This window comes from Stegodyphus dumicola, chromosome 2 (genome assembly GCF_044657685.1).
Source record: "Stegodyphus dumicola isolate Sdum_Otavi_A_Nest chromosome 2, ASM4465768v1".
Lineage (NCBI taxonomy): Eukaryota > Metazoa > Arthropoda > Arachnida > Araneae > Eresidae > Stegodyphus > Stegodyphus dumicola.
Genome location: NC_140769.1, coordinates 7,045,513 through 7,061,179, shown reverse-complemented (window position 1 = coordinate 7,061,179; position 15,667 = coordinate 7,045,513). Strand labels below are relative to the sequence as shown.

The 15,667-nt window shown below is 30.2% G+C and overlaps 3 protein-coding genes across 3 annotated transcripts; 2 read left to right on the top strand and 1 right to left on the bottom strand.

Moving 5' to 3' along the window:
- Positions 1-200: 200 nt before the first annotated feature.
- On the top strand, positions 201-2,234 carry LOC146998352 (THAP domain-containing protein 2-like). The gene is made up of 3 exons (XM_085810418.1): positions 201-453; positions 1,230-1,406; positions 2,110-2,234. The coding sequence occupies exons 1-3, from the start codon at positions 301-303 to the stop codon at positions 2,197-2,199; spliced, it is 420 nt and encodes a 139-aa protein (XP_085666544.1). The 5' UTR covers positions 201-300; the 3' UTR covers positions 2,200-2,234.
- LOC118190098 (uncharacterized) lies at positions 1,998-15,235 on the bottom strand. Its single transcript, XM_085810417.1, has 6 exons — positions 14,663-15,235; positions 13,710-13,886; positions 12,943-13,005; positions 12,030-12,098; positions 11,836-11,904; positions 1,998-10,734 (listed from the first exon to the last, which is right to left on the bottom strand). Exons 1-6 carry the CDS (start codon positions 14,813-14,815, stop codon positions 9,862-9,864), a joined length of 1,404 nt encoding a protein of 467 aa, XP_085666543.1. The 5' UTR covers positions 14,816-15,235; the 3' UTR covers positions 1,998-9,861.
- On the top strand, positions 2,962-4,702 carry LOC118195873 (uncharacterized). Its single transcript, XM_035367211.2, has 3 exons — positions 2,962-3,090; positions 3,199-3,267; positions 4,367-4,702. Exons 1-3 carry the CDS (start codon positions 2,962-2,964, stop codon positions 4,700-4,702), a joined length of 534 nt encoding a protein of 177 aa, XP_035223102.2.
- Positions 15,236-15,667: the final 432 nt, after the last annotated feature.

The window sequence follows — 15,667 nt, the reverse complement described above, 5'->3', positions numbered from 1 at the left end:
TATGTAGAAATTCTAATTTGTGAAATGAGGCGCTATAACCAGCTTTTACTTGACAATTGTACACGCTGCTATAGGCAACCAATGTTAAATTTCTGCAAGTCGTCCCTACTCCTCCGGATGTGATCAAGATGACAGGCGAGAACGCGTCAGAAGAGGGAGGAAACTCAGTTGGGTTAAGGCTACAATAAAGGGGAGCTGAATCATCATCCATTTTGAAGCTAACTTGTTGGTATTCGCTATTGGATTAGCACTGATTTCTTGACATATTTGTGGATCGATTCCGACCTAATTTTCAGAAATATGGGTGGTTGTGCTGCACCAAATTGTTCGAATCAGTCTAAAAATAACTTTAGGATGTTTCGTTTCCCTAGAAATGAAGAAAGACGAAGAAAATGGATAGTTAATTCTCGTCGAGATCAATGGATCCCGGGCTCAGGAGCGTATCTTTGTGAGGTAAGTTCAGCTTCGTATTTTTCCATAGAATGTTAGAAAAATTACTCTTCTTGGTACTTTAAAATATTTATTTTCATTTAACTGTCACTTATTGACGATCAACTGATTTTATAAGTACAAAATCAACTGCGGAATGTGTATGTGCTTGTGCAGTAAAATATCGTTGTTTCTTTTGTTATCGTGAAAAGTTTATACCGTTTGTAAAATTTGTATCATACATTTCATGTAAACTTTGTGCTCAGTTAGAAATGTGATGTGCCTTTTTCTTTAACTTTACTGTACGATTGGTGATTTAAAGTAGCATTCTATGTTTTGATTCTGATGTATTGTCGCCAAATCGGATAGTTGGCGCCAATGTTAAAAACTTGATGGTATGATCCAAATAATAAATGATTTTGTTTTTTCTTTATAGTAAGATAAATATATTCTGTATTTTTAGACATTTTTAAGAAGTTGAATATTAATTTAAATATTCGATGAATCGTTTTGATCCCATTATTATCCTTTATTGTAGTAGTAAATCTTAATGTTATATTTTTTCCCTTTTTAACTATAGGTACTTTAAATTTATTTTTAGTGTGTGAGCAGGAAATATGTTTTAAGTAGTTTTACAAACATTATTACCTTTTAAAAATTTTGTTTTATTTTCATAAAAAAAATTTTAATTTATCAGAAAATTACATTCTTAAATTAATATAATATATGTTACTGTAATTAAATACTAGTGCTTTTGATTTTAATGTTAAATTTCATGCATGCTTTTGTTAAATATGCAGGTACATTTTGAAGAAAATCAATTTGAATGCTCTAGGCAAGATGGGCGTAAAAAACTCAAGCCCAATGCTGTGCCAACTCTTTTCAATGTGCCTAATCCCACACAACTGTTGACCCCACAGCGTCTAAAAGGCATTGGTTTACCAAAGCACCGTTCAGTTACATCCAATTTTTGTAATGTATGTGTTTTTTATTTTTATGGTTTTCATAAAAAAAATATGTTTTTATTACAAATGGACTAAATTGCTTTATAAAAGAATCAAAATATTGAAATTAAGGCATTATGTGATAAAGCTGTAATTACAGTCCCTAAGATTAGATTAAAAAATTAAAATTTTGCTGTTGTTATATATATAATTAAGTATGTACTTTGTTATTATAATCATATATTGAAAATTAGGCATAAAACCTCAATTTGATGTAGTTTTTGGATAAAGTTTTTGTAGTTTTTCGAGGACAGTCATACATGGATCTGGTTTCTTCAAATTTGCTCCTAAAAGAAAGAAACCTGTATCTGATTGCCTTCAAAGTCAAAAGAGTTTAAATCAAAATTTGTATTAAACTAAAGTTGCTTTTTTGCTTAATTTTAAATTCCAGATAAATAGAGAGAAATATGTATGGAGTAAGTAAAAGAAATAATATTGAAATTAATAACTTTAATCTTGAGTAATACAATAATATAGTTATAATACATTGATTTAAATGTATATTTTAATGTCTTATATGTCTTGTCTGAATGTTGTTATTTTTTGTTTAAAGATTTACAAAACTTATTAGGATTATTTATATTATTTATTATTAAAATTACATTAAGTATATTTTATTTATCAGCATTTTCAGGTATCCTTACTTATATGTGTTTCATAATTTTTGCATCTTCAGGATGGCTTGCTGCACAGTTTACCTTTATCAACTGAAGCGATTTCTGTTGCTGAACCATCTGTTGTAAGTCTTCATTTGAACAGTTATTAAATATTTAGTATTATAAACTTTTTCTAAAAAGTATTAACACTGCTTCTAAAATTTAAAAATATATTAACGTAATATTTACTTATGTTTAAGAAGTATGAATGCTATGAACAGTCCAATGTATTTATGCTTTTTTATAAGTTGAAAGTTACTTTTAAAATGGTAATGATTATTTGTATTTATTTTTATCCAATCAGAGTTTATAACTTCTTTCACTTCCATGTATTTCATATATTATAATTTCTTTTAGGTTCATTTGCCACAACCTTCAGCTTCATATTTTGAACAAATAAATTTTGCTGCCGAAGTATCTGATGTAAATTGCCATTTTGCACTTCTAAAAAATGTTAATAGTTTTTTAACATCTATTTGTAAACTGTACTATGTTTTTTTTTTTTAAATGTTTCCATCTTCATAATCATGCACTTTATTTCATTTCACCAGTGGTTGCAAATGTGTACATTACAGTACATCTCAGGTGTGTTTGCAACAACATTTAGCATTACCTTCTGATTAAATAACAGCTGCTAGTAAAGAATCTACGCTATGTTTTCATTTGAGCAGCTATTAAATGTCATATGTTTTGCATATATTAATGAATTTTTATACGATTTCTGAAATATGAAATTGTTTGTCTAATGGTTGCTAAACAGCTGTACTATATCTGGCTGTTGTGCTATGGAATTATTTTTGAATTTTGAGTGTTAACAATTTATTATCTATTTATGAATTATAAAATGTTATGTAAAATAATTATTTCTTAAAATGAATGTAGTTTATATTATCTGTATTTCTAAATTTCTTATATATATATATATATTTCAGGTTTGTTTGCAAGAACAAGCTTCAACTTCATCTTGTGATAAAATGCCATCTATTTATGAAGGATCTCATGTAAGTAGATAATTAGTGTATTATTAAATTGCTTGCTTATACAAAACATTTTTTTTGAGGGGGGTAAAAGGTTCATCAGCATTTACAAATTCTTTGTGTACATTTCAGGTTTGTTTGCAAGAACAGCCTTTAGCCTCATTTTGCAATGAAATACCATCTATTTGTGAAGGCTCTGATGTAAGTTGATAACTAATGTATAATTAAATTGCTTCCTTATATACATTTAAAATGTTCTATAAAGTAATTTTTTGGTAAAAGGAATGTAATAATTTCATCAATAGTTGCAAATTCTCTATGTAAATTTCAGTTTTGTTTGCAAAAACAACCTTTAGACTCATCTTGCAACCAAATTGTAATTAATTTTAATTAATTTCATCAGCATTTGTGAAGGCTGTGATATAAGTTGATAATTTGTGTTATTAAATTGCTCATGATTATGGAGATAATCGATCCCTTGAAAAGCTGGAAATAAATTTTAAAAATCTATTTTTAAGTGAAATAAATTTTAAATATTAGAAAACAAAACAAAAATAATCTAGAAAATGCTGAAAACAATAGAGTCAAATTTAAAAACCCACCACAGTGTAGGAAAAGAGACCTGGAAGTTGCATTTTTATTTTGTGGATTTATTATCTGTTTGGCATTTAATCCAAAGGGGCTTTGTCCCTGAAGGACTATTGTTTTCGTTTTGTATTGAAACACTATAAACGGCTGCATCACTTTTCAAATTGTTGCCACCAAATATTAACACCCTATTATATAGTGAAGAATCTGCATAAATGCATGTATGTTTTTCGCATTCTGATAAAACAACCGTACCTAGAGCCATCAAATTTTGAATGACTTAATTCTACTGTGAATATGGACATCTGGAATCCCGAATTTGAAATTCGGAATTTGTTTTAATATAGATTTTATATGTTGTAAAACTTTAACGAATTTTTGATTAACAAACTGGAGGATTTCAAAGCGAGCAATGGCAATGTTGTACAGAAAAGACACTTTTATCTCCGGCGTGTGAGACAATGAATCGGGAATTCTGAAGATATGCTCATTTTAAAATTATCTTACAATATTGCTGTTGAACTGAATTTTATAGTTTAAGTGTGAAAAACTTGATATTTACTAAATAAAGGTAAAACACAAAATGTCAAAAAAAAAAGCCCCTTTGGGTGTAATTTAAAATCTGAAACCTTTCAGATCTTTTTTGTTTGTTTGTTGTGTTCCCCCCCCTCTTCTTTGATGATTATTCATATAGATTTTTTCTTTATTCCAGGATGTTCTTTTAAGGAATTTTATAAAACAGCAGACTGAATTGATCTCGCTTCTGCAATGCCAGAACAAAATATTACTGAAAGAACTTAGAGCAACCAAAAAAAATGAAATTAATGTTTTAAAAAAATGGCATAGCACTGAAATTCAACTTCATGACCTTCAAGTACAGCATGAGGAATTGCCGAAAGGAGTGAAAACATTTCTTTCAGATGAACAAATAGCAATGTTGAAAATTCCTCGTAGAAGCATTGCAAAATGGTCTAACGGGGGAATAATAAAAGGCCCCAAGTTAGATTTGCCTTGGGCAAGCATGGTTATAATTAGTTGCACAGAATAGGTTTTCCTGTGCCTTCATACAGCACTTTAAATAAAAGACTTCAAGGTCTTGAAATTAATTTTGGAGTCATCAGTGACATGATTGAACTTTTGAAAATTAAAGGAGAAAAAATGAATGTTAGTGATAAAGACTGTATTTTATCATTGGATGAAATGGAGATTTCTGGCACTCCTGATTTTGATATTTCAAAACGTCAGTTTATTGGTAAATGTACATTAGGAAATCAAAAGGGTGCAGGAAATCACTATTTAGTTATTTTACTAAGATGTCTGAAGCTGAAATGGAAGCAAGTGGTTGCCCATGAGATAACTGGACAGGTAACACGATGCCAGCTCAAACAACTTGTTGTCAATGTTATCGAAGCTGCCAATTCTGTTGGATTTAATGTTGTTGGTATTGTTAGCGATATGGCAGCAGTAAATAAAGCCTGTGGAATTCTTTGGGAATATCTGTTTCTCAAAACCAAAGAAATAATTTCACTGCTGAAATTAAGGGCAAAATTATTTATGTATTTGCAGATGTGCCACATCTTTTAAAAAATCTCTGGTCTGCAACTCTTAATCATAGTATAAAACTGCCCAGTTATGTTTGCAATAAAGAAAATTTGGTTACTTTGCATGTATCTGCAGGATTTATAAAAGATATCTGGATTACTGAAACAAACGAAAATTGTGGTTTGAGAACTATGCATAATCTCAGCAAAGAAGACCTCTTCCCCTCACATTTTGATAAAATGAATGTTGCTTCTGCTGTGAGGTTTCTTTCAATTAAAACAGCTGTAGGATTGGAGAAGGCAGTAGCTTTAAAAGAGATAAGCCCTAATGCTCTTACAACAGCATGGTGGATAAGATTTATATGTCAGTGGTTTCAAATGCTATCCTCTAGATGTAGAAAGAACTCAATTTCTGTGACAAATAAAAGCAAAAAAATTGAGTTACTTTTTGAATTTATTAATGTTATACAGCTTATAGAAATTGGTAAAGGGTGGAAACCATTACATATTGGTTTGATTCTTTCTACTTTATCAGTCATACAGTTAGCAGAGGCATGTTTTCTGAATGATTTTCAGTTTATTTTGATGAGCAGATTGACACAAGATGCTCTAGAAAATGTATTTTCTCAGATACGCAGAAAAGCTGGTTTGAGGCCAAGTGCTTTGCAAGCTGTGAAAGCATTAAAGCTTATCTGTTTATCTCAGTTTATATCTGACATTAAGAACTCCAGTTATGCTACTGATTCAGATATTTACTTATTAAACTATGCAAAAGATGAATTTGAATTTCTGAAGGAGAAAAAAGCTTTAGAGCCTGTTACCATACCATAAGTTTCTGATGTATCTCTACAGAATCTCACCCTTAGTGAGGAAAATAATGTCTGTTATATTGCAGGAGCTGCAATAAATTCTGTTTTGAAAAATGCTTGTAATTCATGCTTACAGTTTCTCTTAGTTTGTGAGCAAAATACCATTGATGAAAATAAGCAGTACATAATTAATTTTGCAAATTTAGGTGGGCTTAAATGTCCTTCTCCAGAAATTTTTAAATTGTGCCTTCTGTGTGAAAAAATAATTCAAAATTTTCGAGACAAAATAATACATGGAAATGTAACTATGGATGTGGAATTTGTTAATATGATTTGTAAGAAAGCAGGCAAGGTAAATATTCCCTCCTGTTGCAATATCAAAATAAATATAATAAAATATTATTTGACTGCCCGTGGAATTGGTCTCAAGAAGCTTCTTCAAAATAAAAGGCAGCAGCGGCAAAGTTTTGCATCTCCTGCTTTTAAAAGGAAGAAAGTAAACTAGAATCTAATCAAGAGTTTAAGAAGTTTTTGCTGTTCAGTTCTGTCTGTAAAAAAGTAGAGTAGTTGTCACTGAAAAATTGCTGCTTGTCTCTTCGAATAATAATTAGGCCCACCAACAGCTGAATGGTTAAAGTTACTGAATGCTGGGAGTTCCATCTTCTGTTCTATTTGCGAACAGGCTGGCTGCATGGTTGGTTTTTTTGTGGTTTTTCCCCATGTGTAATGTGAATACAAGCCAGTTCTCCTTAGAAAGTCCTCTACAATAGAAGATCTCATAGTCAGCTAAATCGGATTTACTTTTGTGTGACCTTAAATGAGGCATCAATTGTGAATCTGTTTTGGCATGTTATTAGGAATTTTGAATGAAATATTTATTGCTGTTGTGAAAGAATGATCAACTGATGTTTACCTTACTAATCAATGTCTTATAGTATTGTAATGGCTTGCAGGATTTTTCATAATGAGATGTTGCATATGTTTTACTCATCTTTTTTACCAATAAATAGAGTATGTTCCTAATCAGACATTTCTTCTTTTGTACCAGGGTTATGTAGTATGATGTGATAATTTGTATTTGTTTATAGAATACATAACAGTATTTTTTGACATTCTAATAAAACCAGTGTATTTTATTTATTTACTTATTGCTTTAAAACAGATCAAGGTTTACTTCCCACCCCCCTTTGAGTATGCACATAAAACATGTTTAAGCTATATTTATAATATCAATGAGAGGTACTTTTCCGTTTTGCCGGCGCAAGCGATAAAGTCGCCAATAATGGTACAACCGATGCCAAACGGAATATTCTCGCTGGTAACCTTTTACGCCTCATTTTCAAAACAAGTCGCAGCTTTTTCTTATCAGATTGATTGTTTTTTTCAATACTGGCATATAATTACATAGAATTTTTATCAGATAGTTCAGTTTTATATCTAATGCCTTTTTCGGTAATTAAGACAATTAGGATGCAATCACAGCGCTTACCTGAAGCCGAAAATATAGAAGAAAAGTTTAAGTCAATGGTTAAATTCATCCATTCTAATGAGAATGCATTAGCGAAGTAAAGCACTACAGTTTTGCATAATTTCTGAGTAAGCTATTCGTACGAATTGAAATATTTCTTGCATTTAAACATGTGTTCCAAATTAAGATTTAACTTGAAATTAATGTAGATAATTACTGAGAGCATAAGATTTTTGTAGAGTAGTTTACGTGAGATGAGATCGCTTGGGGTCACGTGATATGAACCAGCGAATCAGGATGTTGAACCATGAAAGCATAGTAAATTCTTAATGTCTTTTTAAAAATTTATTGTCTTTATTTATTGGCTTTTTATAAAATTTTAAGCGATATTAAGATGTTTATGCCTTCTTTTTTTAAAAGAATTCTTAGAACTAACATTTTTTTAAATATTTTTTATGTGTATACTCTATGTTGTCGCCAATAAAGTCTGCTTGGCGAGATTTGCGCCGGCGAAACGGAAGACTACCGAAAAAATTGAAAATTCAATAAAGGAATTCAAAAAGAAAGTATTTTTAACTAAAAATACAAATTTGATATATGATATGTGAAAATGTTTTAGAAACTTTTAAAATAACTTGAATCATACGAGAAATTTGGCAATTTAAAAAAAAAAATACGAGAAAGAATCTGAACTGCAGACAAAAGAAGGGAAAAAAGCCACACATTTTTATATGGAAGCAGAAAAAAGCTGAAATTCGGATTCTCTAGAATGTTAAATTTTAGCGGACAGCGCTAAAGAGCCAAAGCTGCCGCTCCACACCTAAATTGCAACCCTAAAGCTTAGATTCAAAATGGCTGACGAGTCAGCCTGTATCTCTAAGTTGGGTTAGTCTTTTCTTATAAGGTCCATGACGCATGAAGTGACGATCACGTGGCCTGCCTACGCGTTCGGGGATTTAGTGCCGAGCGATGGAGGTACGTCTTCAAAAATATGTTTGTGTTTGCTTATGGTTGCAGCATGATTTGTTTCACGTTACGTTTTAGGCCTAGTTTATTGAGGTAGTCGTTTTTAATATAAAACAGAATAACTTCTATCACTGGAAAGCAATGTGTAGTCAACGAACATATATGATGTCAACGCAACGTAGATAGCGTCAACTAGAGCTACTAGAGATACAGGCTGACTCGTACTATACTAGAGATACAGGCGTCATATAATATTTTATTATATTTGTTTTGATATTGCAACAGGAGGGAATATTTACCTTGCCTGCTTTCTTACAAATCATATTAACAAATTCCACATCCATAGTTACATTTCCATGTATTATTTTGTCTCGAAAATTTTGAATTATTTTTTCACACAGAAGGCACAATTTAAAAATTTCTGGAGAAGGACATTTAAGCCCACCTAAATTTGCAAAATTAATTATGTACTGCTTATTTTCATCAATGGAAGGAGTATTTTGCTCACAAACTAAGAGAAACTGTAAGCATGAATTACAAGCATTTTTCAAAACAGAATTTATTGCAGCTCCTGCAATATAACAGACATTATTTTCCTCACTAAGGGTGAGATTCTGTAGAGATACATCAGAAACTTATGGTATGGTAACAGGCTCTAAAGCTTTTTTCTCCTTCAGAAATTCAAATTCATCTTTTGCATAGTTTAATAAGTAAATATCTGAATCAGTAGCATATCTGGAGTTCTTAATGTCAGATATAAACTGAGATAAACAGATAAGCTTTAATGCTTTCACAGCTTGCAAAGCACTTGGCCTCAAACCAGCTTTTCTGCGTATCTGAGAAAATACATTTTCTAGAGCATCTTGTGTCAATCTGCTCGTCAAAATAAACTGAAAATCATTCAGAAAACATGCCTCTGCTAACTGTATGGCTGATAAAGTAGAAAGAATCAAACCAATATGTAATGGTTTTCACCCTTTACCAATTTCTATAAGCTGTATAACATTAATAAATTCAAAAAGTAACTCAATTTTTTTGCTTTTATTTGTCACAGAAATTGAGTTCTTTCTACATCTAGAGGATAGCATTTGAAACCACTGACATATAAATCTTATCCACCATGCTGTTGTAAGAGCATTAGGGCTTATCTCTTTTAAAGCTACTGCCTTCTCCAATCCTACAGCTGTTTTAATTGAAAGAAACCTCATAGCAGAAGCAACATTCATTTTATCAAAATGTGAGGGGAAGAGGTCTTCTTTGCTGAGATTATGCATAGTTCTCAAACCACAATTTTCGTTTGTTTCAGTAATCCAGATATCTTTTATAAATCCTGCAGATATATGCAAAGTAACCAAATTTTCTTTATTGCAAACATAACTGGGCAGTTTTATACTATGATTAAGAGTTGCAGACCAGAGATTTTTTAAAAGATGTGGCACATCTGCAAATACATAAATAATTTTGCCCTTAATTTCAGCAGTGAAATTATTTCTTTGGTTTCGAGAAACAGATATTCCCAAAGAATTCCACAGGCTTTATTTACTGCTGCCATATCGCTAACAATACCAACAACATTAAATCCAACAGAATTGGCAGCTTCGATAACATTGACAACAAGTTGTTTGAGCTGGCATCCTGTTACCTGTCCAGTTATCTCATGGGCAACCACTTGCTTCCATTTCAGCTTCAGACATCTTAGTAAAATAACTAAATAGTGATTTCCTGCACCCTTTTGATTTCCTAATGTACATTTACCAATAAACTTACGTTTTGAAATATCAAAATCAGGAGTGCCAGAAATCTCCATTTCATCCAATGATAAAATACAGTCTTTATCACTAGCATTCATTTTTTCTCCTTTAATTTTCAAATGTTCAATCATGTCACTGATGACTCCAAAATTAATTTCAAGACCTTGAAGTCTTTTATTTAAAGTGCTGTATGAAGGCACAGGAAAACCTATTCTGTGCAAGTAATTATAACCATGCTTGCCCAAGGCAAATCTAACTTTGAGGCCTTTTATTATTCCCCCGTTAGACCATTTTGCAATGCTTCTACGAGGAATTTTCAACATTGCTATTTGTTCATCTGAAAGAAATGTTTTCACTCCTTTCAGCAATTCCTCATGCTGTACTTGAAGGTCATGAAGTTGAATTTCAGTGCTATGCCATTTTTTTAAAACATTAATTTCATTTTTTTTGGTTGCTCTAAGTTCTTTCAGTAATATTTTGTTCTGGCATTGCAGAAGCGAGATCAATTCAGTCTGCTGTTTTATAAAATTCCTTAAAAGAACATCCTGGAATAAAGAAAAAATCTATATGAATAATCATCAAAGAAGAGGGGGGGGAACACAACATACAAACAAAAAAGATCTGAAAGGTTTCAGATTTTAAATTACACCCAAAGGGGCTTTTTTTTTTTGACATTTTGCGTTTTACCTTTATTTAGTAAATATCAAGTTTTTCACACTTAAACTATAAAATTCAGTTCAACAGCAATATTGCAAGAGAATTTTAAAATGAGCATATCTTCAGAATTCCCGATTCATTGTCTCACACGCCGGAGATAAAAGTGTCTTTTCTGTACAACATTGCCATTGCTCGCTTTGAAATCCTCCAGTTTGTTAATCAAAAATTCGTTAAAGTTTTACAACATATAAAATCTATATTAAAACAAATTCCGAATTTCAAATTCGGGATTCCAGATGTCCATATTCACAGTAGAATTAAGTCATTCAAAATTTGATGGCTCTAGGTACGGTTGTTTTATCAGAATGCGAAAAACATACATGCATTTATGCAGATTCTTCACTATATAATAGGGTGATAATATTTGGTGGCAACAATTTGAAAAGTGATGCAGCCGTTTATAGTGTTTCAATACAAAACGAAAACAATAGTCCTTCAGGGACAAAGCCCCTTTGGATTAAATGCCAAACAGATAATAAATCCACAAAATAAAAATGCAACTTCCAGGTCTCTTTTCCTACACTGTGGTGGGTTTTTAAATTTGACTCTATTGTTTTCAGCATTTTCTAGATTATTTTTGTTTTATTTTCTAATATTTAAAATTTATTTCACTTAAAAATAGATTTTTAAAATTTACTTCCAGCTTTTCAAGGGATCGATTATCTCCATAATCATGAGCAATTTAATAACACAAATTATCAACTTATATCACAGCCTTCACAAATGCTGATGAAATTAATTAAAATTAATTACAATTTGGTTGCAAGATGAGTCTAAAGGTTGTTTTTGCAAACAAAACTGAAATTTACATAGAGAATTTGCAACTATTGATGAAATTAATTACATTCCTTTTACCAAAAAATTACTTTATAGAACATTTTAAATGTATATAAGGAAGCAATTTAATTATACATTAGTTATCAACTTACATCAGAGCCTTCACAAATAGATGGTATTTCATTGCAAAATGAGGCTAAAGGCTGTTCTTGCAAACAAACCTGAAATGTACACAAAGAATTTGTAAATGCTGATGAACCTTTTACCCCCCTCAAAAAAAAAAAAATGTTAATAGAAATGTTTTGTATAAGCAAGCAATTTAATAATACACTAATTATCTACTTACATGAGATCCTTCATAAATAGATGGCATTTTATCACAAGATGAAGTTGAAGCTTGTTCTTGCAAACAAACCTGAAATATATATATATATAAGAAATTTAGAAATACAGATAATATAAACTACATTCATTTTAAGAAATAATTATTTTACATAACATTTTATAATTCATAAATAGATAATAAATTGTTAACACTCAAAATTCAAAAATAATTCCATAGCACAACAGCCAGATATAGTACAGCTGTTTAGCAACCATAAGACAAACAATTTCATATTTCAGAAATCGTATAAAAATTGATTAATATATGTAAAACATATGACATTTAATAGCTGCTCAAATGAAAACATAGCATAGATTCTTTACTAGCAGCTGTTATTTAATCAGAAGGTAATGCTAAATGTTGTTGCAAACACACCTGAGATGCACTGTAATGTACACATTTGCAACCACTGCTGAAATGAAATAAAGTGCATGATTATGAAGATGGAAACATTTAAAAAAAAAAAACATAGTACAGTTTACAAATAGATGTTAAAAAACTATTAACATTTTTTAGAAGTGCAAAATGGCAATTTACATCAGATACTTCGGCAGCAAAATTTATTTCTTCAAAATATGAAGAAGGTTGTGGCAAATGAACCTAAAAGAAATTATAATATATGAAATACGTGGAAGTGAAAGAAATTATAAACTCTGATCGGATAAAAATAAATACAAATAATCATTACCATTTTAAAAGTAACTTTCAACTTATAAAAAAGCATAAATACATTGGACTGTTCATAGCATTCATACTTCTTAAACATAAGTAAATATTACGTTAATATATTTTTAAATTTTAGAAGCAGTGTTAATACTTTTTAGAAAAAGTTTATAATACTAAATATTTAATAACTGTTCAAATGAAGACTTACAACAGATGGTTCAGCAACAGAAATCGCTTCAGTTGATAAAGGTAAACTGTGCAGCAAGCCATCCTGAAGATGCAAAAATTATGAAACACATATAAGTAAGGATACCTGAAAATGCTGATAAATAAAATATACTTAATGTAATTTTAATAATAAATAATATAAATAATCCTAATAAGTTTTGTAAATCTTTAAACAAAAAATAACAACATTCAGACAAGACATATAAGACATTAAAATATACATTTAAATCAATGTATTATAACTATATTATTGTATTACTCAAGATTAAAGTTATTAATTTCAATATTATTTCTTTTACTTACTCCATACATATTTCTCTCTATTTATCTGGAATTTAAAATTAAGCAAAAAAGCAACTTTAGTTTAATACAAATTTTGATTTAAACTCTTTTGACTTTGAAGGCAATCAGATACAGGTTTCTTTCTTTTAGGAGCAAATTTGAAGAAACCAGATCCATGTATGACTGTCCTCGAAAAACTACAAAAACTTTATCCAAAAACTACATCAAATTGAGGTTTTATGCCTAATTTTCAATATATGATTATAATAACAAAGTACATACTTAATTATATATATAACAACAGCAAAATTTTAATTTTTTAATCTAATCTTAGGGACTGTAATTACAGCTTTATCACATGCCGCCTTAATTTCAATATTTTGATTCTTTTATAAAGCAATTTAGTCCATTTGTAATAAAAACATTTTTTTTTTATGAAAAACCATAAAAATAAAAAACACATACATTACAAAAATTGGATGTAACTGAACGGTGCTTTGGTAAACCAATGCCTTTTAGACGTTGTGGGGTCAACAGTTGTGTGGGATTAGGCACATTGAAAAGAGTTGGCACAGCATTGGGCTTGAGTTTTTTACGTCCATCTTGCCTAGAGCATTCAAATTGATTTTCTTCAAAATGTACCTGCATATTTAACAAAAGCATGCATGAAATTTAACATTAAAATCAAAAGCACTAGTATTTAATTACAGTAACATATATTATATTAATTTAAGAATGTAATTTTCTGATAAATTTAAATTTTTTTTATGAAAATAGAACAAAATTTTTAAAAGGTAATCATGTTTGTAAAACTACTTAAAACATATTTCCTGCTCACACACTAAAAATAAATTTAAAGTACCTATAGTTAAAAAGGGAAAAAATATAACATTAAGATTTACTACTACAATAAAGGATAATAATGGGATCAAAACGATTCATCGAATATTTAAATTAATATTCAACTTCTTAAAAATGTCTAAAAATACAGAATATATTTATCTTACTATAAAGAAAAAACAAAATCATTTATTATTTGGATCATACCATCCAGTTTTTAACATTGGCGCCAACTATCCGATTTGGCGACAATACATCAGAATCAAAACATAGAATGCTACTTTAAATCACCAATCGTACAGTAAAATTAAAGAAAAAGGCACATCACATTTCTAACTGAGCACAAAGTTTACATGAAATGTATGATACAAATTTTACAAACGGTATAAACTTTTCACGATAACAAAAGAAACAACGATATTTTACTGCACAAGCACATACACATTCCGCAGTTGATTTTGTACTTATAAAATCAGTTGATCGTCAATAAGTGACAGTTAAATGAAAATAAATATTTTAAAGTACCAAGAAGAGTAATTTTTCTAACATTCTATGGAAAAATACGAAGCTGAACTTACCTCACAAAGATACGCTCCTGGGCCCGGGATCCATTGATCTCGACGAGAATTAACTATCCATTTTCTTCGTCTTTCTTCATTTCTAGGGAAACGAAACATCCTAAAGTTATTTTTAGACTGATTCGAACAATTTGGTGCAGCACAACCACCCATATTTCTGAAAATTAGGTCGGAATCGATCCACAAATATGTCAAGAAATCAGTGCTAATCCAATAGCGAATACCAACAAGTTAGCTTCAAAATGGATGATGATTCAGCTCCCCTTTATAGACAAGCGCCTGGCCCCAGCCACCACCCAAGTTCTTATTGGACACGACTTCTGATGTCATACAGTGACCGAAAGAATTCTCCGCGGCATTATTGTGCGCCAAAAGCTTGAGCCCAAGGTCATTTTAGCGCTGAAACAGGCAAAGCGCTGGCTGACGATAGAATAATTTGCCGTATTTGGGAAAAAATTACAAAAATAAAAAGCAGCTTCAGAAATATACTGTTAATATACATAGTATTAGAAAAAACGTGAAAATCGATGTGCAGGCGATAACCGTTTAGCAGTATTTTTGTCATTAGATGAATATCGTTTGACAATAAACATTTTTTATGATAAAAATTGACTTAAGATAAAAAGTAATCACTTTTTATAAGTATAAAATACTTTTACAATAACACTTTTTATAAGATATAAAAGTTAAGAAACAAAACAATAATGCATAAAAAAACAGCACGATAAATCCAATTGACAAAGTCAAATAAACGATATTTTTAGTGCTTTAAAAATATCTTATCACTTTATCTTATTTTTAACCATAAATGAAGAGAAATTAATGCCTAGAATTAGAAAGAAAAAAATTAATCTGACTACGAGCAATTTTAATACCAAACAATCTCTATATAACAAACAATAAATGAAAGGAAGGTTATTTAGTTAACAAACAATTAATTTTTATAAAGCAATAACTAGCTTTTACATTTATATCACTTTTAAAAACACTTTTCTGCAAAATAAA